The following is a 24,220-nucleotide window of genomic DNA, read 5'->3' as shown; positions in this document are numbered from 1 at the left end:
GCTTATGTCAAGATAGGTTAAATAAGCTTTTGGTGATTTAGCTGAAGCAGAAACAATGTAAGAGAAACACAGTCCATGAATATCAAAAATCTGTATGCAACTTTAAGTTCCCCATCTCTTCCAGATTCAGATCTCTTAATTTTCTTTCCCAGTCTCATTCATGAAAAAGAGCATGTGTATTTGACTGCTGTCAGCTTCTTAAAGGCTTCTGGGTACTCATGAGAGTATTTTGATATCCTTTTCTCCTTTGATTTCTAACTACTCTCACCATTTGATGTAGTCACTTCCCTGGAAGAAATGCACTACTGCAAGATTTCAGCATCAGAATAGGTCTTATTTTAACCCCGTAAGAAGGGAGAAGCACCTCTTGGCAAGCAGATCATTTTGAATTGAAAGATTAATAAGGTTCTGCTTCCTCATAGACAGGATTCACCATCTGTGATCCAAGTGCCTTACTTCATGGGTCACCTGAGTTCTTGTTGAGTTATAAATGCTTTGGGAGCTGACAGAAGTGCATTACCTTGTCTCTGACAGGGAGGATATTTCATTTCCCACAGAGGGTTCTATAAAGTCTCTCTGCCTTGAATTTGGGAGAAAATACTGCAAGATAATACCCCTTTTAGAAGATCGATGGTTTCTGTCTGTAGCATTTTGTTTTCAAACATAAGTGTTTTGTGTGTACAATATTCAGTGCACATTTAAAGTTCCTTGGAGCAATACCCACAGATTAATTCCTACATAAATTATGCATTTGCCTATCAGATTAAGTGGTAATTTGAATAAAATAGAGAAAAATACAAGAACTTGTGGCTTTTGAAGTCACTCTTTTAATTCAAAAGGTAGTGAGGAAATGGCTAATATTGCACTTGATGTTCTTTGCATTTCTGTCATCTTTGATTTGCATCCCTCGTGGAAGACGAATCTGTGGCAGAGACGGTGGATTCTAGGTTGCTTTACTTTGAGGAGAAAATTAAGATGATGGCTTTGGGAACTTATTTCTAGAATAAGCAAAGTTAGTCCTAAAGCCACATATCAAATCATCTTGGGAAACATGGAACAAAATGGCTCAAGACTCGTAGTACTAGATGAAGTCATTATACTTGAAGTGATGGTCTGGATTTAGGTGGATATTGGTAGGAAACACCTGAAACATAATCCTTGTTTTGTGATATGAGAAACAAATAGCATGACTTAGTCCTTTTCATTCATGTCACCCTATCAGTATTGGACCTTTTTCATAGATAGGATGGTGGGTGATTGGCCTAGGAGGCTGTTTACTTTTTCACTGAAATATATTCAAAAGAGCATTAATCTTTGACTTTTAAATTTCCCACTTTAGTGCTTCTGGCTTGACAGTGCTTTTGGCTAGTTATGGGCATCCATGTATAGTATAGTAATGTAATATATAGTGTCATCAAACTCCTGCCAGCTGTGCTATGTATTCATGATGTGGAATGTGCCAAGGTGAGTATTTGAAGATTTTGATGTGATCAGTGCCACTTCAGGAACAATGAGTAGTATTGAAATGGTACCAAAACTAAAAGTAGTAATGAAATGTGTATTTTAGAGTAAGCTGCATCAAATATTGATTTTAACTATAGTTTTTTTTTCTTTCATCATCCTCTGGAAATTTTCCATTTAAGAGTCAGTAATGTACATTAGTTTTGGTGATATTAGGTCATTTTCTTTGTGATACTAGTTAAGACAGAAAAAAACTCATCCTGATTTACTTTTTTGTTGTTGCCATATTTTGTTTGGGGTTTTTTTTTATTGTAGGAACTAAATGCTGATGTGCCATTCTTATTGTAATTATTAAAGGAATGTGATACTTTTTTATACTAAGTAAGTGAATAAAAGTTAAACAGAAGACCACCAATTTTGACTACTTTCCACAGGCAAAGAGAAAAAAATAGTGAAAAGGTTTTTTTCAGGGGTTAACTTTTTTTTTTTCTTGCCAGCTGTCTCTCAGTACTTGATTGCTTTATTTCTCCATTTGCAGTATCTAGTGATGGACTACTATGTTGGTGGTGACTTGCTGACACTTCTCAGTAAGTTTGAAGACAAGCTTCCTGAAGATATGGCTAGGTTCTACATTGGTGAAATGGTGCTTGCTATACATTCCATACATGAGCTGCATTATGTGCACAGGTAAAATACCTTCTTATTTGGCAAAAAATACATGTACAGTTCTATGAAGTTAATCCCAAATTTACTGCTATGTATGCAAATGTGCACAGTAGCCAAAGGCAAACTACTGTAGTAGTTATGTTAGTATTATACTTTATGCTATATAAAAGCTATATAAGCTACTTTATTTTAAATATCAAGTTTTGATGGATTGATATCAGAAGCAGTGACATTTATCTGACTAACCTTTTAAAGTCTGTTCTATTTTTAATCAGGGCTCTTGACTTATTCTCAATTCATATAATAAATATTTATCTGCCTTAGTCCAAGCAACCTAGAAGTTTGAAGCAGTTTGAAATGGTTTGAACTTTCTACAGATGTTTAGACATTCTGCAAAATGTATGCACAGTAAGCCCATGATAACATCAGTGCCTCTACTTACCTGAGGTCATTCTCAAACAGGTTTTGTAATCAGTGGGCATGTGCTGGTCTAATTGTTTTTGCACACAAGATGTGTATTCCGAATCAGTGGCTACCATCAAGTAAACTTAGGTTGTGGTTAGTAGTAGCTGCACAGTTCAAGTTTAAAAAGCATAGGGAGTTCTCAACTATAATGTTTTGAACTCTTCTGTTAGCACTTGGATTGCTGTTTTAAAAATTGAAGAGATACTTAAACTCTCTAAAACTCCTGTGAGTAAATTTGGGGATTTAAAAATGTTACAGCCCCAAAGAAGTTCACCAGAGGCATCATTGCACCAATTTCCAAGGAAGGTGGCCTGACTTACTGAGCAGCTACATCTTTTCACGGGGCTGAATGAAGGTCTGTTGTGGCAATAGGTCTGTGTGGCTCTGTGGCCAAAACACGTGCTTTGAACAGGACATGTGCCAATGCCCAAGAAATTACTGCCTGGCAACTGGAATGGATTAGGAGAGGAAGTATGATTGCTCTGGAGAGGGTTTCAAGGACCCTTTAAGGGCTTCTACGACCTGTTAGCTGTAGATAGGAGACAGTGGAGCTCAGAGAGGAGCCATTAAGCCTTTCAGACCAGCAGAACTGGTCCCTGAGGCGAGAGCTGCATGCCAAGCAGAGATTGGCTCATGCTGCAAGTGCCCCTGTGAGCAGTGTTCTTTAAAAAACAAACAAACAAATTAGTGTACAGTTGTATACTAGTTTTCATAGTCCCCTGCAACTACTGAGCTTAACTTGTGGTTGTGGAACGTTGACAGTATCTGGAACTGAAATGTATGGAATAAGTTTAACAATGTAGAATTACTAATTAATTTATTGGGGAAGCATAGTGACATAGTCCAATTTTCTCATCACATGTTTTGTGTATTATCACAAGTAAATATGCATTTAAATTTATGTAGACAGGCATAGATTAGCATTTATTACTTTGTATTAATACTGCTAATGAGCAGCAGTATTAGTGACATTTCAGTAATTAATTTCAGAGCATTAGCCTTTGGTTAAAAAGGTTAATCCAAGTTTGTGTTGGAAAAATGTGTCAAGTTGGCTGGATTTTTACACATATGAGGACCGTTGTTAAATCTGTCATGATTTTTCTCACCAATGTCGAGTGTGAAACTGGAATTCAGCATCTTAAAAATCAGCCATTGTCAGCTTCCACATCTAATACCCTTCTTTTAGGTGTATTAGAGCACCTTGTTTTTGTTTATTCCTAGTAACTCTGGTCTCCTTTTCAAAGATTAAACTGAAGGGGTTGTACAGGTTTTAAGTTTTTCTACACATATAGTGGCATTTGGAACTTCACATTTGAAAAGAAACTCAGATTTTATGGTGCAACAAACCTGGGGATTTAATGCTGGTCAGGAGGAGAGAGTCATAAATAGAATCATAAAAAGAGTTTACATCAGTGGGTAAAATTCTATGTTATTTTGATGCAAGATTAATCTTTACAAGCAGAACTAATACTGTATGTTTAAATCTTTTCACTTGTATCTGTTCTAACAGGGACATAAAGCCTGATAATGTTCTTTTGGACATGAACGGCCACATACGATTGGCAGACTTTGGGTCCTGTCTGAAAATGAGTGAAGATGGCACAGTATGTATGAAGCAAAATTTATTTGGGTCATTGATGGTGGGACCTTCTGAGTGAGTTGTTTAGACATCATCAGTGTGCATCAGGGATGTGGTAGATTGTGAACTTTCTGACACGCTAAAAATTGAGGGTACAATATAACTCAACATACTTGAATGCATTTTTGAAATCTTCATCTCCTTGTTTTACAGGCTGCTAACTTATTACGTTTCCTTTGCTATATTTTTCTGGTTTTCACTTTTTCTTCTAATGACTATTTGAGTGCAAGGGGGAAAGGTGACCTGCTCCGTAGGTTAGGTACACACAATTGTGGAGTCACCATTCCTGTAGGTATCAAAAAGATGTGTAGATATGGCACTTGGGGCCACCATTTAGGTGGACTTGCCAGTGTTCTGTTAACACCTGGATGTAATAATCTTAAAGGTCTTTTCCAAACTAAATAATTGTCTTGGTTCTATAATTAATAAGCAGTTTGTTTTATATGCCTTTGACAAATGGAACAGCAACATGATGGTAATTGGCCATCTTGTGCAGCAGATTGGATTTACCTCTAAAAGCTGAATTGCTTGTGTCAGGTTTTGTTTGTTTTGCCTCATTTAGGGCACTTCCAGGGGTGCCAGTCCTGCCAAAGTATGGCATGCAGCATCATTCACTGGTTTTGGCACTAACTCACGTCTTGTTGATGTTCTCTAGTCGTAAAATGCCTGTTAAAGCTTTACCATAAAAATGCAAAATGAGGGAGAGTTGAGAACATTATTCCTAGAGATTAGTCTGCCCTGATGGACAGGGCTTCCCTACTACTAGTGCACAGAGTAATTTCTCCACCTTATTCCTGTAGTACATCCAGTTGCACATTAGGCAATAAACATTTGAGTGATTTCTGACATAATAAAACTAACCTAGGAAATTTGTTCTGTGATCTTCAAATGAAACTGTAAAATTCAGGAGTAGGACCTGATCTCCCTACTTACTAATTTTTCATTTCAACTTCTGCGCAGTAAATTGCAGTTTTAAAGTATAAACACACACAAAGGCAAAATATATTCTGTATTTCGGCTTTCACAGTATCTGTGACTATTTTGGGTTTCTGCTGTGTTGAGAATAAAACATATCAACTGATTTTATGTAGCAGTAGAATGGAACTTATTGTTGCAGTCTTTGTTACTTTCTTAATATTTTCTTTGTTATGTTGCTGTAAATTTATGAATCTCCTCCTTCTCCAGAATCATGTTGTGGTGTCTCTGTTTATCAGAAATACTAGTGTTTGAGTAAGACAGTTGCTGAGAGAAACTGGAAACTTATGAGAATTATGTTTGCCTTATCTTTAAGGTACAGTCATCAGTAGCAGTGGGTACTCCTGACTACATCTCTCCTGAGATACTGCAAGCAATGGAAGATGGAATGGGGAAATATGGGCCTGAGTGTGACTGGTGGTCACTGGGTGTCTGCATGTATGAAATGCTGTATGGTGAAACACCCTTCTATGCAGAGTCACTAGTGGAAACCTATGGGAAGATTATGAATCATGAAGTAAGAGCTGTATTAAATCTCTTGTATTCTGAGTTTGTTTACAGAGGAACTTACCACTTAAAGATATTGAAATGATGGTAGTTGCTTGCTTTTACACAGTGTTTTAGGCTGATGTTGTGAAGGTTTGCTGGTTCAGATTTTAGGAATGCTTGCTTCTCTGAGCTGCAGAAATTTAATTCTTTGACAAATTGAAGTTTTTCTCTAGGTGCTAATTCTCTTGTTGGAAAATGTAGGCAATCATCACAAAATTAAAATCTACTCTAGTTTTTTCAGTCTAAAGTAATTACAGTTGTTAGTGGTAATTACAATTTTTAGATCTTATGTTTGTTTATGATAATAGAAATATTTTCTAAATGTAGATTATATTTTGGTAAGAAAAACAGGTATTTAACCTATATATTAGAAAAATACATTCCTAAATATGACAACATAAAAAATTGACTAATGTCATGGGGTTCTAAGAGTTGAAATTAATTTAATCTCGCGGAGTACATCTCCAGGAGATCAATGGACCTCTGAGTAAGAATACCAGTCTGTCTTTATTGTATGATCTTTGATATACTGTAGTGTGTAAAAATCCTGGTATGTCTTTAAAAAAAGTTTGCTTTTCCTAACAAAGTTACTGTAATCACAGATCAGACAGATCTGTTGAAAAGAAATTGATAAATTATTTCTTGTGCTTGAAATCTAATATAAGACAAAAAGTCTCTCACTGAATGTATTGAATTGTGCTCTGTCATTGCTCATTGTTACTAGAACAGTATTTGACTATTCATTTTAAGTTTTATTGATGTAATTTAGTGGGTCTTTTGAAACTACAGTTGAAAGTTGGAATTAATTCCTTCTCTAATAATTTCCATTTGTATTGTTTTCTAGGAACGATTTCAGTTTCCATCCCATGTTACAGATGTATCTGAAGAAGCAAAAGATCTTATTCAGCGACTTATCTGCAGCAGGGAGCGTAGACTGGGTCAGAATGGAATAGAGGATTTTAAGTCTCATGCATTTTTTGAAGGACTTAATTGGGATAACATCCGAAACCTAGAAGCACCTTATATTCCAGAAGTTAGCAGTCCTTCTGACACCTCGAACTTTGATGTAGATGATGATGTACTAAGAAATCCAGTGAGTCTTTATTTTTAGATATTACTAATGAAAATATGCATCCTTGCTGCACTGTTAGCTAGTAGTGAGGACCTACTTCAAAATAAATAAAGAGATGAAAAAATAAGTCACTCCAAATGTAAAAAATTCAAGTTTTTCATCTCTTTGGCATTTTGTGTTATCAGAAATCATGAGCTGCTTTTTTAAGTGGTAGCACTTGCCAGACTACATTACTGTTACATGGTCAAAGTTAAAACATATTTAGGTAGGGAAAAAGCCCCTTAGTTGCCCTTTCAGTTTACCTTTACAGGGAGCTAGGATTTGGATTTATGCCTTTTCAAAGGTGAAAAAAAAAATCTATCTTTAGAAATAGAATGTATTTTCTGTGTAGCTTGCAAGCACAGCTGTCCAAGTGAGAGGACTCATCCTGCTACTTCTCCGCTGACTTAAGAAGCAGAAGGATGTTTCCTGGAATAGAGAACATGGTGTTGCACTCCTCCATTTCTGTTGTCTTGTAGTTTACAAATGGGTCAGGAGGAGTAGAGAGCTTTTGTGTTAATTTGTTCACCAGCTTGTTTTCCAAGAAATTAAGAGCTTTTGGCACATTTTTTGATTTCATGTCTGACATAACTAGAACACTAAGACTAACAGCAGGCATTTTGGTGCCAGGTCACTTTTAATTAGGAACTTGGAATTTTGGGTTTCCTTTTACTGGCTGCATTGTGCTTTGAACTTGTTGAAATGCTGCCCTTTCAAGTGCCAGTTCAAGAGGCTCCGAAATTCAAGTCATTCTATTAGGCGACCTAATCTGAAATAAAGCTTGTCCGGGGGCAGTGGAGCATAACTGCCAATTGTCAGTTGGTGTATTAAGAAAAATCTTTCCATTAGCTGTCTCTCTTTTAGCTGTTGAGGCTCAATGAAATGCCTTTCACTCTGTATGGGTTCTCTCTTGGGTTTTCATGCACGTTGTTTTCATGCAGGAAGTGGTGCCACCAAGTTCTCATACGGGCTTTTCTGGATTGCATTTACCATTCGTTGGGTTTACGTACACAACTGACAGGTAAGCAAAGGGTATGTTTTATAAAGGAAACTTGTTTCCCAAACGCAGCTAATTCCTGGGAATTCTCATTTTTATAAACATATGGAGAGGTGGATGTCCATAGGTATACCTGTGGCCAAACTTTTTATTTCTTGGTTTCTTTTTTTTCAAATGTCTGAACATACTTTGATCCTGTTTGGCAAGATTAGGTGCTTTTATATTTAATATTTTATCTATTTGAAATAAAAGAAAGTTAAGGGACTAGGTATTTCAGTTGCAGTTCCTGCATTGAGAGGCTGAGAGCAAGTCTTGTCCACACTGGAAGTCTGCCAGGAACTGTTCAGGATTATCTCATTGCTCTACTGTCCTGCTGGTAGACCAAGTTAACATAGAGGGTTCTGAGCATGGACAAAGTGGCTCCCTTTGCATATCTTTGAAATGACCTCCATCTGACTTCAGAGATCTCTCAAACATATACTTGTCTCTCATCTTAGGGTATTCTGGCCTGTTTGTTATTCCATTATTTCTCTTTGCTGGGGTTTCTTACCCCATGAAGCCAAAACATGCCTGTCATTCTTTTCACAGTGAGATCATGTGCCTTAACTTGAATATTTGCCATGCTTTAAACTGAACTTTTGGGGCTGTCCCTCAGCTATCTCAGTGCAGGTACACTTACCTGCTTCCATTTCTGACAGGTACCTGTAACCTTTGGCATGGGAGAGTGTGCTGGTAGCACTTAAACCACTACACTAATTTTGTAAAACAAAAATTGGTGAACTAAAACCACTACACGAATGTTAACACTTTGAATCATTTAGGCAGTTTGTGAAGGTGTATCTGCATCATTGAAGTTCTGCATGCAGGTATCTTACTTCTACAGCAGCATGCACAGTAGCTAGGGAATAATAACTTTACCCTGAGAATTGTCTCAGCAGTAACAATTACTGCACTAATTGTACTTGTAAATTTAAGGTGCATATTTGATGGAATCCCAGCATGTCCCAGCTATAGACTGCTGTGAGTATTTATTAAAATGTCCTAACTTATGTATTTCTTTTCAGCTCTTTATCTGATAGAGGCACTTTAAAGAGTGTGTTGCAGTCTGACACTGTAACCAAAGATATGGATGTACAGCGAGACTTAAAGAACACTTCACAAATAGAAGGCTATGAAAAGAAAATACGGAAATTAGAGCAAGAAAAGCAGGATTTGAACAGAAAACTCCAAGGTTAGTGGTTTATGTTTATTTGGATTCTTAGTTCTGCTCATTGGAATATTTTATTGAAAATCTTTTCCTTTCTTTTTGGATTTTAAGAATCTACAGAGACAGTGCAGAATCTCCAAGGTCCAGTGTGTGTTACAGCAAATACAAGCCGTGATAAGGAGATTAAAAAACTAAATGAAGAAATTGAACGGTTGAAGAACAAATTAACAGGTGAGCCTCTGGCATGGTAATTATAGTAATGCAATTTATTTTGCAATAAGAACAATTAATGTTCTTGAGGTATTTAAAAAACAAAGGGTTTTTTAAAGCCTTGTTCAATATTTAGAGTCATTTCAGTTTTTTCCAGATGAGTGCTTAACTAGTTCTTCCGTTTGCTTGGCTTGATAGCACATACTAGCATGGGAAGTCCAGAGTGTGGATGGATTTAGTTAAATATTTTGTGTGATATTTGTTTCCCTAAAAATCTCAGGAGATCATGTTCTTATTCCTCCATTTGAGAAGTGTTGTGTTGGAGAGGTTTTACTTGGAGGCAGGAGATCGAAGTCTGGTTGCTCTTTAGTAACATAAAGGAGTAGCTGGGGGGATGTGTAATAGTAGTTCACATTTAAATATTTCTGAGCTTCTGCTCCCTTTGTGTTTCTGTGTTTGGTGATGCATTAATTAGGAAGCACTGAGTGTTGCAGAAAAACAAATACTGGCATCTGTCCTGAGGGAAGACTGACTCATCCATATCGCTGAAAATCTGTTGCTTGACAATGCTATTAGTTTATCCATGCAAACCTTCCTGTTAACACCTAATTTTTAAGTGAGAATCAGTGATAAACAAAGTGGTAGTTTTGAATCCTAATGACTTGGCTGAGAGTTTTTATAGAGGCCTGTATAGTGCGAGTTCAGATGCTGAGTTGCTGATGAGAATTTTTTTAGAATATCTTTTCCCCATTTCTTTGGACCATATACCCTTTTTGTAGGTGTATGCACAGCAAAAATCAGCTCTCCTACATAGGTTATCCTTCCAAAAATGCTATTCTTGCATATTCTGAAATTAGGTTTGAATGACAATAGTTAGATTAAAGTTCTGCTTTTGCATTCAGGTTTGTCTAGAAATGAAGATCTATTCTTTCAGGTTTATCTAGTTCTTCAACCAGTCATGTCCTATTAAATATAAATTCTAACAGTGCTTCCTAATTTAAAAAGAAGTAGCATTGTTTCATGTAGGGAGGGAGGGCATTTGTTCTGAAGTAAGGATAGGAATAATACTTCAAGCATTACAGCAGTGCATGGGATCCTGAATACTTTGGTCCGTTTTCCTGTTCTGCCACAGATATCAGTGGAACTTGAGTGAGACAATTAATTTCCTGTGAAATTTAAAACCAAATAGAGAATGGCAGTTCATTTTCTTAGAATTGGTAAGACTGAGCAGGATTATCTAAAGGTGGTTATGTTGGGTGTTTTGCACTTTAAACCAATAATTTCAAATCAGATTTGTTTGTCTTTGCAAGTAAAGCGAGAACAAGCTGCCAGGAGTATGGGCAGTCAGGTCTCCAGGTTACCTTGTGCAGGATGGTATTTCCTTCCCTAATTATTCATTATTTCTTATCTAGAAAATAAATAGTCCTTGCGTGTCTTGCTGGATGCACTAATGACTGTTGCCTTTTTGTTGCATAACGAAAACTATTTAGGAAACACATTACTAGAACAGGAATTGGAACATTTCAAGTTTATTTTAATATTTTCAAGGGCTGGAAGTTGTGTTCCTCAAAAACAAAACAAAGCCTTGTGCTAAGGCATTTTCACTTAGAGATCACAATCTTTGGGGCTGAGAAAAATAAAATTGTTTTGAGGTATCAATGTCCCAAAGTTACTTTAAATAGTCTAAAATGGTGTGAGTAGGAAAGAAGTTGATTTTCCAAGCAAAGTGATGCCAGTTAGCATGAGTAATGTGGCTTGTTTTATTGGTGTTGATTAGGTTACCTTTAATATGTATTAATCTACAGATATAAGTAAACTGGAAGCACAGCTTGCGGATGCAGTGGCTTTTCGTCAAGAACATGAAGACTCCATACACAAGTTGAAAGGACTAGAAAAGCAGTGCAGAGTACTGAGGCAAGAAAAGGAGGACCTTCATAAGGTATAGATCCAAAGATAGATACTTTTAAAAATGATCATGTAAAGTAGTTCTAGGACAGTTATGTTGTGATAGCAATTTTAATGTTTTAAATGCTGCTTTTTAAAACTATGCAGAGATGTTAGGGAACCTGTTTGTCAGTACAGTAGCTTTGCTTTCCAAAGTATCACACGTTCTTTTTTGGAAGTTGATGGGCTTCTTAAATCAAATGTGTTCTGCTAGATGAAACGAACACCTAAAGAATGGTTTTAATTAAGCTGTTTAATTATTCTTCAACTGTTTCAGTAGAAGTCTGAGGGGAATCAAGAGAGACCTCAGAGCCTTGGGATGACTTGTTAAGGGATCAGGAACACAAGTGTTGTTCTCTTCCAGTTTCAGGGAATGATGAGAGAGGAAACAGACCCAGCAGATACCTGTCTGGTATCCCTGGCAGAATTATGGGGTTTTTGACCATGAGTCAGTTTACATGACTCTGGGCCTGCTGGTGACATTTGGGGTACACCTGTCTATTTAGGGGAAAAAGATCTTTGCACAGAAGTTAGCAGGGCTCATTGAAAGAGCCCATTTACTCTTTTTTTATACCAAAAGGTTAATTATTACTTAAGGCTGATAATGACTTCTATGTAATCGCTGAGTTTTTGCTGCTGTGTAAATCATCCCTATGTTTGCTTCCTAAAATTTGGCAGTATTTCAGTTTTAAGTCAGCTACATATTTTGTAGTAAAGTAAACAGGCGTTCGCATATACTACCTACCGCATTCAATAGTAGTAAAAAACGCTACCTGTATTGGAATAAGTAGTTTTGCAAAAATCTATCAGCCCAGCCATATTGTTCCTGAGCATTCATATGGATCCAAAAGTAATCCATGGGCCATAATTTCTGGGCTGTTTGTGCACTAGAATTTAACAGTCTCTCTTCTGTCTGTTAACCACCGGTAGGGGTTGTTTGCTAGAGTATATGAGTAGCAGAGAAGGTGGATCTGCTGCTTCTGGTCTGAACACATGCTTTTTGGGAACTTAATCTTCCTGCAATGCTCCTACTAATGGCAGAAATTTTTAGAATTCCCTTGTACAGTATACCTTTATTTTGTTATGCCATTCTACTCTTTTGCTTGTTTTTTTCTCCCAGTCTCAAATGATTTTATGTCGAACATTCCATTTGTATTTTAATCCTGCTAATTTTTGTTAACTACTTTCTGTAAAGGAAATAATTTTTATAATTTCAATTAAAGTATTAAGAGCTTCACAATTTGTTTTAAGGAATCTTACTCAGTGTTTTGAAATACCTCACATTTGCTGCAGCATCTCAATACTGGTACAATGTATTTGATGTCTCTCCCGAATCTGCTGTCTGCTAAAGCATTCCTTTAAACAAGGTTACAAATGTGCAGGTACATGGTGGTAATCTAAAATGAAGCTATTTAGAAGTGAGATGGCCTTGTGTAGTCACATTTACAAGAAAGACTTCTGGGATACCAAAAGTAGCTTTGGAGCTGCCGCACTAGAAGCAGAGTAATGGCTGTCTTTGTATGTCACTGCAGCTGCTTAGCTAAACAATTGTGTAAATTAACAATTAGAAATCTTTAGTAGTTACGTGAGGTGGTCAAAACAAGCGTAGGTAGATCCAGTTTCTTTCTTCTTAGAAAGAATATATGGAGTTCAAATTACTCTTTTTTATTATTACTCTTTTTTATTTTTTAAAACCAGCAACTTGTAGAAGCCTCAGAGAGATTAAAGATGCAGTCCAAAGAGCTGAGGGATGCCCACCAACAGAGGAAGCTGGCTGTGCAAGAGTTCTCTGAGCTCAGTGAGAGGATGGGAGACCTGCGCTCCCAGAAGCAGAAGCTGTCCCGGCAACTTCGCGACAAGGAGGAGGAGCTGGAAGTGAGCATGCAGAAAATCGATGCTCTGCGACAGGACGTCCGTAAATCAGAGAAGATGAGGAAAGAGGTAGCTTGATAAAACAACTGGCACTCATGTTCCAGCTGCTGCTTACCCAGTACCTCATATGTGATTACGTTGAAAAATCAGGAGTGTCTTCTGGGGATTTTTGTGGGATTTTTTTTTATTTGCACTCAGACTGATTTGAATCTTGAGGAAAGTATTCTTGCTCTGTGCCCGGTTTATTAGTTCTGGTGTTTTGATTCTTGTACAGTCTTGACTCACAGTCAGCTTGTAACCTCCAAAGTTCAGTGAGTGTCTTCATATGATCTGAGGCTGGAGTATTCTGACTTCAGTGGTTTTTTAACTGAATGTTTCTCTTCAGCTGAAGGGAAGAAGAATGATACAAAACTAAATATGTGGTTTTCCTTCCTCTGTAGTGAAGTCATTGTAAGAGTATCTGTAATATCTTTAAGCAAGTTAATTTTCAATTAGTATTCTAGGCAATAGTTTTACATGAGATGAAGTGGATAGCCAGAAGAGGGCATAAGAAAAAATTACTTTGGTTAATCTGGAGTGTTTTAATCACTGAAAAATCATCGTGTTTTCTGTATTCTGTGGGTGAAATGTAGAAGAGAAATTCAAGAGCTCTATAAGCATTGCAAGAAAACTTCTGGCAAATTGAAAGGTAGTCTATGAAAATGTAGCAGATGATGAAGTTTCTAAGGCTTTTATCCATGAACAAGACATGATAGTTAACTGGGAATTGATGAATTGCTGTGGCATCTCATCTCTAGAGCAGAGTACAGCAGGCATTCAAGTGTTGTTGCTAATGCAGTTAAATACTTTCATGCAGAGCTTTAAAAATCTGTCTTTGTTCTTCAGAATTCCTCTTTCATAACAGTTGTATCAATCTTCTATTCAGAGCACAGTCTAGAAGTTCACTATCTTGTCCCACAGTTCTAAGTACAATCCTTTTAAAAACAATTTTGCTAGTTTAATTTGAACACAGAAAAACAAATCTTATTTTCCTGTCAGGATTTGAAACTGTGCCGCTATTTCTTGAATTCCAGCAGTTGCCTTAGTTGCCACTAAATCTGAATTGTCTTTCTGATAAGCTTTCTGAAGTCAATAAATGGATGATCAAGCTTATTTTGTTCCGTAATTGCAGAGTAAGAATATTCAGTGTTCATATTTAAAGTGTTTTGCAGTAATTTGGTTCAAAGGTTGATATTTTTAAGCTGCCTTGCTTAGATCTTGAGGCATGGAGCTGACCTGTAAGTGTGGGAGACTTTCTTCTTTCTCAGCTGCAGTGTCTTCCTAGTGCCATTTCCTTCTCTTTGCTGTAATAGAAGCTGTGCAGTTGTCCCTGAATGGGCTTGATGTAGTTCACATCAGTACAAAGAGTCATAAAATAATAGTTCTCTGCATGAGACAGATGGATGCCTGAGTCACTGAAGGCAAAACAATTATCATGACATTCTGAGATGGTTGTTATAGTGGTGTAACTTAAAATAGAAATAAATAAAACTTGCTGCTAGGCCGTATGGAGGAAAGGAAATGAATGATACAGATAGTGTTATCTTGTGTTGAAATGACCTAAAATGACTCGTTACAGCTGGAAGCCCAACTTGAAGAAGTCGTAGCAGAAGCATCAAAAGAACGCAAGCTCCGTGAGCACAGCGAGGTTTTCTCCAAACAACTGGAAAATGAACTGGAAGCTCTAAAGGTTACATGGTTTTTGACAAATATTTACTCAATGGCCCAGAAGCTGCAAGAGTTTGGCTTATTCAACTATTGATACCAGTGGGAGACTTAAAAACTACAGCATTACCAGAAACCTGACCTAACCCATCCAGATTTATTTGGCTTTTTTACTTGAAAGACTTTAATTGCTGGATACTAATGTCTTGAAAATGCTCAGTTTATATAAATTCTAAGCAGCTACTAAACCAATGTGATCCAAATCTGTTATCTCTGCAAGCCATTGCAACCCCTTATTCAGGTCATGTAAGCAAAACAGTCACTTATATATAGTGCCTGGGGACAGGCACCTTTTAAATCACTTAGTGCCCAAATAAAAATTTTGCCGAAGTTCCACCAATTGGACAATTCTGACTTCTAATAATATTCTCGAAATATAAAGATCATAGCTTCTCCCTGATGGTTTCTCCTCTTGTTCTGCAGTTGAAGCAGGGAGGCCGGGCAGCTGGTGCCACACTGGAACATCAGCAGGAGCTTTCCAAAGTTAAGTCTGAGCTGGAAAAGAAAATCTTATTTTATGAAGAGGAGTTGGTCCGACGGGAAGCATCACATGTTTTGGAAGTTAAAAATGTGAAAAAGGAAGTACATGATTCAGAGAGCCATCAACTTGCACTCCAGAAAGAGATCATGATATTAAAGGATAAATTAGAGAAAACAAAGCGAGAGAGGTAAGCTTTTCGGCATGCTTCCCTCACTGTGGATTTCTTCTTGTGTGTATGTATTGCACTGCATGGGTACCTGTGCAGGCTGGTATTTCACCCTCTCTTTATTCCTTTTTGAAAATCCCAGTCTACGGGTTCAGCAATTTGACTGTGTGTTTCTATTTCTTGTCTTTCTCTTTAGGCACAGTGAAATGGAGGAAGCAGTAGGAACAATGAAGGAGAAATATGAGCGTGAAAGATCTATGCTCTTGGAAGATAACAAAAAATTAACAACAGAAAATGAGAGGGTAATTGTTTCAGGAAACATATAATTTTTACTTCATTAGTCTCTGATGTTGAAGTAGTCTACTCACTGAGAGAACAGGATCTGTAAATGTTCAGGCACTATCTGAATTTTTAAAATGTCATTTTTGCCATATAAATATTAGAGATTTATCTGTATAATAACTTCAACATCTTGCTACTCTGCTCTTTGGGGGATTGATTCCCACAATTAAGAGAACACCACCCTTTGCTTCTTCATGAAGGCTGCAAAGGGAGGGAATCATTGACACAGACTGCCTGGCTTCCAGGAGGTTTTCAGTTAAACCTTATTCCTCTCCGACCTCTGCACTTGCTTTTTTGTTTTCCTTTGTTTCAGACTATTTTGTGTGAACTGATAGTTCCACAAAAAAGAAGCCAATCCATATAGCCCAGGGTGGTCTTGTTTGTTCAGATTCTAAAGGTGTGTAGGCACACACATACATAAAAAGTCTGAAACTGACCTAAGTCACAGGTGAAACTGTCTTGTTTCAGCTCTGCTCCTTCGTGGACAAACTAACAGCGCAGAACAGACAGCTGGAAGATGAGCTCCAAGATCTAGCAGCAAAGAAGGAGTCTGTTGCTCACTGGGAAGCCCAGATTGCAGAAATCATTCAATGGTATGTGCTGGTTAGAGATACAGATATGGCCACTTTCAACTTTTGAAATACTAATTGGCTTTTTGTGTTTTTAACCTATAGCTAGGCCTTGTCTGTGTCTGCGATCAGCAAAAGCATGGTACCTCTGAGTGTTATTTTGTTAAAATTGGCAGATGCCACTGAAACAAATGCAAGGCAGAGTCCTGGTGTCAACTTTCTTCAGTCTCTGAAGTGATTGTTAAGTCATCCAATTTGGAATATTTTGATAAATTCATTTGGGAAGTTGGTCATGATTTAAAAGGTCAACATTAGCATATAGATCCTTACTAGCTGTATTAGGCAAGCACTTTGTACTTCCACTCCTCTCCCATATATAATTCATTGCTTTAGCAAGCTGAGTGCAAGAGTTTCAGCGTGCAAAACAAAAAGGACTGGAAGGTAGACCTTACAGAAATTGAGCAAGTAATATGCAGATCATTGTCATATAAGAGTGAATCTCTGCAAAACTCTTGCTAATGGCAAGAGGGAAGTTTCAGTTTCCCTAGCAACTGCCACAATCAAGAAAATCAGAAAAAAGAAAAATCTAAAGCAGGCAATCTGAGATGTATTCAGTTTTCTGTTGCTGGGAGAGTTTTCCTTGCTTTGTTCATTCCTGTTATATCCCTAAACCCAGAGCAGACACTCTGATAATTTGGTGGTACTGTGAGCCATGAAACTGCTAAGTCACAGGTTTTTGTAATTGCACAACAGGGTAAGTGATGAGAAAGATGCTCGTGGCTATCTCCAAGCATTAGCTTCCAAGATGACAGAAGAACTAGAATCATTGAGAAGTTCCAGTCTGGGATCACGAACACTGGTAAGGAAATAGGAAACATTCAAGATGTTGTGAACATGTGTAAGAAGATACAATTTTGTACGTAAAAAGAATTAATCCTCTGCTCTGCTTTATAGTTTTTAGCTACTGCTTGCCAATCCAACTAGGTAATTGGATCAGAATTTGATAATTACAGGGGACAGTTGTTTCATACTAATATTTGCCATCACAGATATTAAACACTACAGAGGAGAGAAGAAAATAACTTAAACCATCAAAGGGGAGTACAGGAATCTTCTTTACCGTGTTATGTGCAATTGAATAATTGCTGTTACAGGGAGGCAACAAAGTAAGTTTTCTTCTGTGAAAAAATACTGTCTGGTTTATACCAGTACAAACTAGGGACACAGAGCATGTGGCTTTATTTACATGCAGAACAATGAGACCTTTGTGCAATAATTTTCCCATACAGTGGTAACATGAATTCCCCAAAATTTAATACAAGAGCTCTCATAAAGGAGTATGATTTCAAAGAGAAAAACACCTGCATAAGGAAAGGAAGAGCCATTTGCAGCTTGGCATGGGAGCCCACACCCCTACCAGTGCCAGTCAGCAGTCTGCCATCCAGAATCCATCTGCTGCTGGAGTATGCATATGAGAAGTTACTCACCCCTTCCAAACCTATGAATATGAGAGAATAAGAGAAAGTTTTATTTCTGTGAGCTGACATTTGTCTGCATCATCAGACAATTATAATACTGAGAGGTTTAACGGGAAGAAAGATTGGATCAAGTGCAGTTTGCATTTTTATCTTAGCTACTGCCAGAATAAAGAATTCTGTCTGTTCTTTATATTATAACTGGTTTTGTAACTTCTACAGAACCTGCTCTAAGGCAGTTAATTCTCAACATAAAAAGTGCTTCTCAATTTTCATGACTCTTATTTGCAAGTTCATCTATGACTAGAGAGGTATTCTTTAGGGAATATCAGAACCGTAGTCCACACTGAAAAATGCCTGGAAAAGCTCAGAATATTAGCTTTTGGGGTAGTAGGGAGGAATTGCATGGCATATGCTGAAGTGTAGCATATGTTATATGTATGTAGCATATGTTATATGTATAGTAGCATATATAGTATATGCTGCGTAGCAAGCATAAGACTTGTTTAGGCAAATGTTCCAGTTATCCTGAGCATCTCAAGACCCAGATTCTTTCTTCCTTTTTTTCTTCTCATGGTTTTGCTACTCTTGGTATGTTTTATGTTAATATGTTTTACATTAAATGTTGACATTTATCTCATCTTTGAAAGTCCATTCTATCACTGTGCAAGTTTCACAGTCAGTTCTGGATTGGACAGTGAAAACTAGTCTTTTCCAGTGGGTTCTGTCTGTTTGGCTTCCATGCTTAGTGATCCAGCATTTTGGTTTCCAGTATATTGTGTTAATGGTGTAACCAGTATTAAAATTGCTCATTACTTCATTTTTGTGTAATGAAGACCATTGACTAATTTTCATGCATCAGGTATGCTGTCCATAGCTGATTGAAAGAGCATTCTCTGAACCAGTGTGAAAGCTAATTTATGTCTTTGGAGAAGAACAGAAATATCCTTAGCAGTTGATAGTAATATTCAGTAACTTACTGCAACAGGATCCACTCTGGAAAGTGCGACGCAGTCAGAAGTTGGATATGTCAGCAAGGCTGGAATTACAGTCAGCCCTTGATGCAGAAATTCGTGCCAAACAACTAGTTCAAGAAGAACTACGGAAAGTTAAAGATGCAAACATATCTTTAGAAAGGTAATGAGTCTTTTGGTTCTGTTTGGGGATTAATGGGCTGATGTAAACTGCTGATTAGAATAGCAGCAACTTTCTTAAAATGGCCCCTTGTGCCTGGGATATTGGACTCTGTCAGAAGGGTCCCATTCTACAGACTACACATTTCTTACAGTCAAGTGAGAGCTGTAAAAATTTCTTCAAGTAAACACTTCACTGGTATAGTAAGTTAGAAATCTTGGGCATCTGAGGGAAAAAAAATGTGTAAGAGCCAATTCAGAGCAAATTCACTACTATTTCTTCAACTACTAGGGAGTTAGATGTGTTCTTGGAAATTAAAAGTCAAAGTACTAGTAGAATAATTTTGTTTGGGAGATACCTGCAGTGATAGCAGAAGACTTAAATACAGTTTTAATTATATAGTCAAATAATGAAGTGTCTGTTCAGGGGAAAAGTAAAATTAATCATCCTTTAAAAAAAAAATCACTTAAACCCCAACGCCCCTCAAAAAAATCCAAAATAATCCCCCAAAAAATCCAAACAGACAAAAAAAAAAGCGGCTTTTTCCAAAAGTCTGAGATGTAGGACCGGAAATGAACACCTTGTGTACTGGCATTCCTGCCTTTGAGATATTTCAGATTACATTTTGGTCATATTTTTTTACTTTAGTAAATTAAAGGAATCAGAAGCAAAAAATAGAGAACTGTTGGAAGAGATGGACGGTTTGAAGAAAAAATTGGAAGAAAAATACAGAACAGATCCAGGTAATTAAATTTACTGTGTTCTAATAGAGTTCTAACACAACCTGTGATGCTGCCTTTTAGCTAAGCCTGTTCTGCTTTTGGTTTTAGGTCTCAAACTTCCAGACTTTCAAGATTCCATTTTTGACTATTTCAACACCTCTTCTCTTGCACGTGATTTGACTTTCAGAGTGAGTTACTACATAAAATAACTACAAAAATTAGATAATCAAATTATATTTTTATTATGTAATAGGAATTCTTAGGCACTGTATGGCAGATTGGTATCTTGCATATTAGCCAAGTCAGCGTGGCACAGAATTGGATGCCCAGAAGATGTCAGATTGTTTGGCATTTTGTAGAGAGGCTGGCACCTCTGGGAAATATTTCCAGAAGTTCACTTTAATTATTTCCCATTCTTGCTTCTTTGTTTAGGTTAATCTCAAACATTTGCTAAATTATATATAATGAGGTTTTTTTGGAAATGCTGACACACCCTGTTACAAATAAGGAATTAAATGCTTTGCAGTTGGAAGATGCTGATTATTACAAGGAAAAGTGTTCACACAGTTCAGGGAGTGCTTAAACAGATACATAAAATTGTTGTCTCCAGATCTTAATGGAGTGGTTAGAGGAGAAGGAGCTGGGAAGAGAATCAGAGGACCCACAGATGTTGGTATAATAAGTTTATTGTGACACACCCTGTGATCCTTAGAAAACTAATAGTACAAATCACAGCTCTAAGTAGGCGTTTCACTTTAAATGATTTGTGCATTCCCCGAGGAAGCAGCTCTTAAATGCAACATTGAATCACATTTCCTTACTTCATGAACTCTTGATCCTTGAAGATATTTCTGGGGTTTTTTAAAATTTTGTTTTGCAAAGCATAGGGAGTTTAGGATAAAACCAAGAACTTGAACTGAAGCCAATAACCTGTTTATGAAGTGGAGTTAAAGGGGCTCAGGTTAAAACCTTATCAGTCTGGTTAGATTTTCTATCTGAGATGTGTACTCCCTCTTTTTTACTTTTCTATTTTTTTTTAAAATTGTCGCAGTTGCTAAAAACAAGCCTATGGATGTGCTGTGATGTTTTCATACAGTTTGTGTATTTGCTCTTCCCAGTCACAAAATGTCTATGCTGCCTTTCTGTTGAAGCAGCAAGGTGCGCTCTATGGGTGACAAGGAGGGAAGGGAGAGAAGCATATGTGCTACTTTCTCAATACTAGCTTTTATGTACTGACCTTGGTATTTTGATTGCTTTACAAAGTACTAGATAGATGTAAAACAGTAACATGTAAAATATCAAGCCCGTAAGTAAATAAGGTTCCATTCTATGGATCCTGAAATAAAAACATATTCTCTATGGAAGTGCAGGTGGCATTTTCTGATGAATTACATTAAAATTGCTGATACTGTGCTTAATAACTTACATGAACTTTTTTTTTTCACAAATACTTATAAAAATATTTTGCATCATCTGCTTTGGGGTTAATTTAGTTTGAATGAGTATCATTTGGCCATAAAAATATTTTATATAGCTAGTCAACTAATATTCTATCTGAAGTTTTCCTGTGGGTGATAAGCGATCGTTTTTATCCCTCATATCTGTTACAACAAAGGATTCTGTTTCTTCTTCGTCTACATCTTCTCTGCTAGCCTTTTGGGAAGAAGTAAGTTTTTGCTAGTAGTTTTGTGTCCTTATTTTGTTGTGACCTGTCTTAGTAAGAATGGCCCTCTAAAACTAGATACTTTGCTTCCTTAATTTCTCTGTAACTTAATCCACTAAACTTCTTCGAGGCTTACTGTTTTATAGTTTGACTATCTATATAGCTAAAGCTGAATCACACAGTATTTTGAAATTGTTCATATTACATAATGGTGCAATTTGATCTTAAATGGCCCAGCCCTTCCAATCAATTTGGAATGAAACAAAAACAACAAGTATCTGAACAAATTTACTGACCTAACTGAACTTGAGATGTCTTCCTGTCTAAACTGGCTGGGAAGTGAGTGATTCATTACTTGTTGCCTTTAGTGCTAATTACATCATTGATGTGAAGTCTAATCTCATGTTTGTTAATCACAGTTTTCATGATGTCCTGAGAGTACAGTAATACAGAATCCAACTTCCACACCCAGCTGCTTTAGCTCTGGAATTGTAGCATACTTCCCCCTTGTGCTGGCAATTAGTAGTTGCTAATTTAAGTGTGAAATTAATAGATGGCTTGTAATGGATGCTAGCTTTAAATGTTAGTGAAATATAAACACTGATTAAGTAGACATGATTCTTTTAATGACGGAGGCCAATCATTCTTAAACAACGTTTTTAAAGATGGAGTGTTACTACTTTAAGATTTTTTTCTTGTAGCAGACTTGCTGGCTTCTGTATGCTAGAAAAATCCTAGTGTAGTAAGCTGCCATGAGAAGTCAGCTATTTTAGGGATGATTGCCAAGCTGCTCAAACACCATTCCATACCTGCAAGCAAGAGATTAGACACAGCCTTGCTGGGAGAATACAACTGTTAGAGCATTTATGCTGTCTACTTCGAGATTTTGCATTTCAGTACTTCCAGCTTTTCCATCAGGTGTCAAGCTTTGTTTTGAGGAAAGATCTTTTCTCAGAGTGGATGTTAAATGTATGTGTACTTCATACAGAAATCGGCACTGGGTCTTGTGTCCATTCTGTTGACACGAGGACACTTCATCAGATATGTGGTATCTAATCTAACATGTTTGCTGTCACTTTTGCAGACCAGCTCTATTAGTGAGCAAGAAATGCAGGGTCCCAAGTCAGAAGTTTCGCCGTCTACTTCAGTTGTAACTGCAGAGCAACAACAAGAAGTAAGAGATCCATTATTTTACCCTGAGGAGTAATTCACTAGAAAATGTCTTTGTCTTGTTCACGATAAATACATTCTGCAGCATTCATTATGAAGAAGCAGGATTGAATGCTGCATATTTGCAATGTCTCAGTGTTACTTGCACTTGCTTTGAGGACAGTTGCAAATGAAACCTTTTCACTGGCTTTGTGTATGTTGATGTACCTCATTTTCATGTTTTCTGTATTGCTACTTGTTTGTTAGTGTGCAGGCTTTCCTGTGAGTGCTTTAAAACACAATCTGTTTCTATTAAATCAGAATGGCAATGTTTACAATTATTAAATTTTTGATAATTTGCAAAAAAAGGAAAAGAAATCAGAACAATAAGCTTTGCCACCCCAATCTTGAAACAAATTCTTGAAGCCTTATTTTGCTCAATTACAGTTTCTTGTGATTCAGGAACCAATTCGGCTTCAGAGGATGCCTGCTGCTCCTTCCCCCACCATTCAGTCCATTTCTCTAGCTGTACCAAAGGTAGGGGGACTGTGCTAACCTTATTCTAAAGAACAAAGGAAAAAAGTACCATTTATAAATTAGCCCTCCATGTTTTCTTGTCCTGTTTGGGTTTGTCATGTGTGTTTTTGTTAGGTCTGTGTTTTTAATCAAATGTTTCCACATGCATATCACTGGGTTTCGTTTTGTTGGAAGGGATGAAAAAACATGGTTGTAGTTTTGGGTTTGAGTGTGTTTTGGAGTTGGAAATAAAACTGTTACTGTTGTCTTGCAGCGCCTGTTACGGGGTGCACTTATATAAAAGAAGCCCAGGCTTCATAATGTACACACTGATATACTGGAGGGTGGTGGAAGGAGGTGCTTGCATTATTCAAGTCCAGAAAATGAAGTTTTTTATTATCGTAAATGTATCTTTCAGCCTAAAGCTCACCAGCTCAATATCAAGTCCTTCACAAGCCCCACTCAGTGTAGTCATTGCACCTCTCTTATGGTGGGATTAGTTCGACAAGGTTATGCCTGTGACGGTGAGTTGGTGAAACTTTATGTAAATTTTCAGCAAGCCTCTCAAAAAAGCATCCCAATGTATTTTAAGACAAGCATTTCTTTGGGGAGGGAATGAAAGAGAGGGCTGGCTGCCAATGGATGATTTTCCTTTCTATTGCGTCACAGCATATTCCTGAAATCTCTTTAGAATAATGATGATGTATGATGAAATATGGTTTCCTCTCATATTGTTAATTAATTTATTCTACTACCATTAGTGCTGTTATAGTACAAGGGGGGGGTAGGGATGATAGGACTGGTTTCTTTTATTGTACTAGAGAAAACTGCAGGAACGATTGGGTGACATGAATCTGGCTATATCTATTTTATGCTATTCTGGTCATAAACCCCATCTGTTGGGAGGACTGTTTGTTCGATTATTTGGCCTGCAGCCTGTCTTGCTGTCCATTAATTTTATTTAAAATGCTTTCTCTGATGCATGTATCACCACTGAATTCCATGTTCCAGTATATGGAGGTATTTTCATTTGAAAATACTTTATATTGATTAGACACATGAACTCAGTTAAATAGGCCACAAATCCACGTAGTATATATACTAGAGTATAAATAACTTTATTTCTGTGCCCACCTTAGTTCT

General features: G+C 37.1%; 1 protein-coding gene across 8 annotated transcripts in view; it reads left to right on the top strand.

The window, feature by feature from the left end:
• CDC42BPB (CDC42 binding protein kinase beta) overlaps positions 1 to 24,220 on the top strand; it is a 91,061-nt gene that overhangs the window by 47,022 nt on the left and 19,819 nt on the right. For 3 of the 8 annotated variants that reach the window (XR_010721952.1, XM_066188856.1, XM_066188855.1), the window contains exons 5-24: positions 2,000 to 2,148; positions 4,103 to 4,196; positions 5,523 to 5,723; positions 6,600 to 6,848; positions 7,808 to 7,887; positions 8,928 to 9,094; positions 9,182 to 9,301; positions 11,086 to 11,219; positions 12,923 to 13,165; positions 14,715 to 14,825; positions 15,284 to 15,528; positions 15,704 to 15,809; positions 16,318 to 16,442; positions 17,172 to 17,277; positions 18,882 to 19,030; positions 19,676 to 19,770; positions 19,858 to 19,937; positions 22,497 to 22,586; positions 23,009 to 23,098; positions 23,496 to 23,601. Coding sequence is in view for 7 of the 8 variants with exons in the window: in XM_066188856.1 (XP_066044953.1) it covers positions 2,000 to 2,148; positions 4,103 to 4,196; positions 5,523 to 5,723; positions 6,600 to 6,848; positions 7,808 to 7,887; positions 8,928 to 9,094; positions 9,182 to 9,301; positions 11,086 to 11,219; positions 12,923 to 13,165; positions 14,715 to 14,825; positions 15,284 to 15,528; positions 15,704 to 15,809; positions 16,318 to 16,442; positions 17,172 to 17,277; positions 18,882 to 19,030; positions 19,676 to 19,770; positions 19,858 to 19,937; positions 22,497 to 22,586; positions 23,009 to 23,098; positions 23,496 to 23,601 (2,740 nt within the window). In the remaining variant the exon portion in view is untranslated. Of the gene's footprint in view, positions 1 to 1,999; positions 2,149 to 4,102; positions 4,197 to 5,522; positions 5,724 to 6,599; positions 6,849 to 7,807; positions 7,888 to 8,927; positions 9,095 to 9,181; positions 9,302 to 11,085; positions 11,220 to 12,922; positions 13,166 to 14,714; positions 14,826 to 15,283; positions 15,529 to 15,703; positions 15,810 to 16,317; positions 16,443 to 17,171; positions 17,278 to 18,881; positions 19,031 to 19,675; positions 19,771 to 19,857; positions 19,938 to 21,364; positions 21,416 to 22,496; positions 22,587 to 23,008; positions 23,099 to 23,495; positions 23,602 to 24,220 lie in introns of all 8 variants that reach the window. The other 5 variants (XM_066188859.1, XM_066188857.1, XM_066188861.1 and 2 more) reach the window with 3 other exon arrangements.

This window comes from Chamaea fasciata, unplaced genomic scaffold (genome assembly GCF_029207755.1).
Source record: "Chamaea fasciata isolate MVZ Bird 193981 ecotype frontalis unplaced genomic scaffold, bChaFas1.0.hap1 SCAF_7, whole genome shotgun sequence".
NCBI classification, from domain to species: Eukaryota; Metazoa; Chordata; class Aves; order Passeriformes; family Sylviidae; genus Chamaea; species Chamaea fasciata.
Note: the sequence above shows the minus strand (reverse complement) of the source record. Positions and strands in the feature narration are given on the sequence as shown.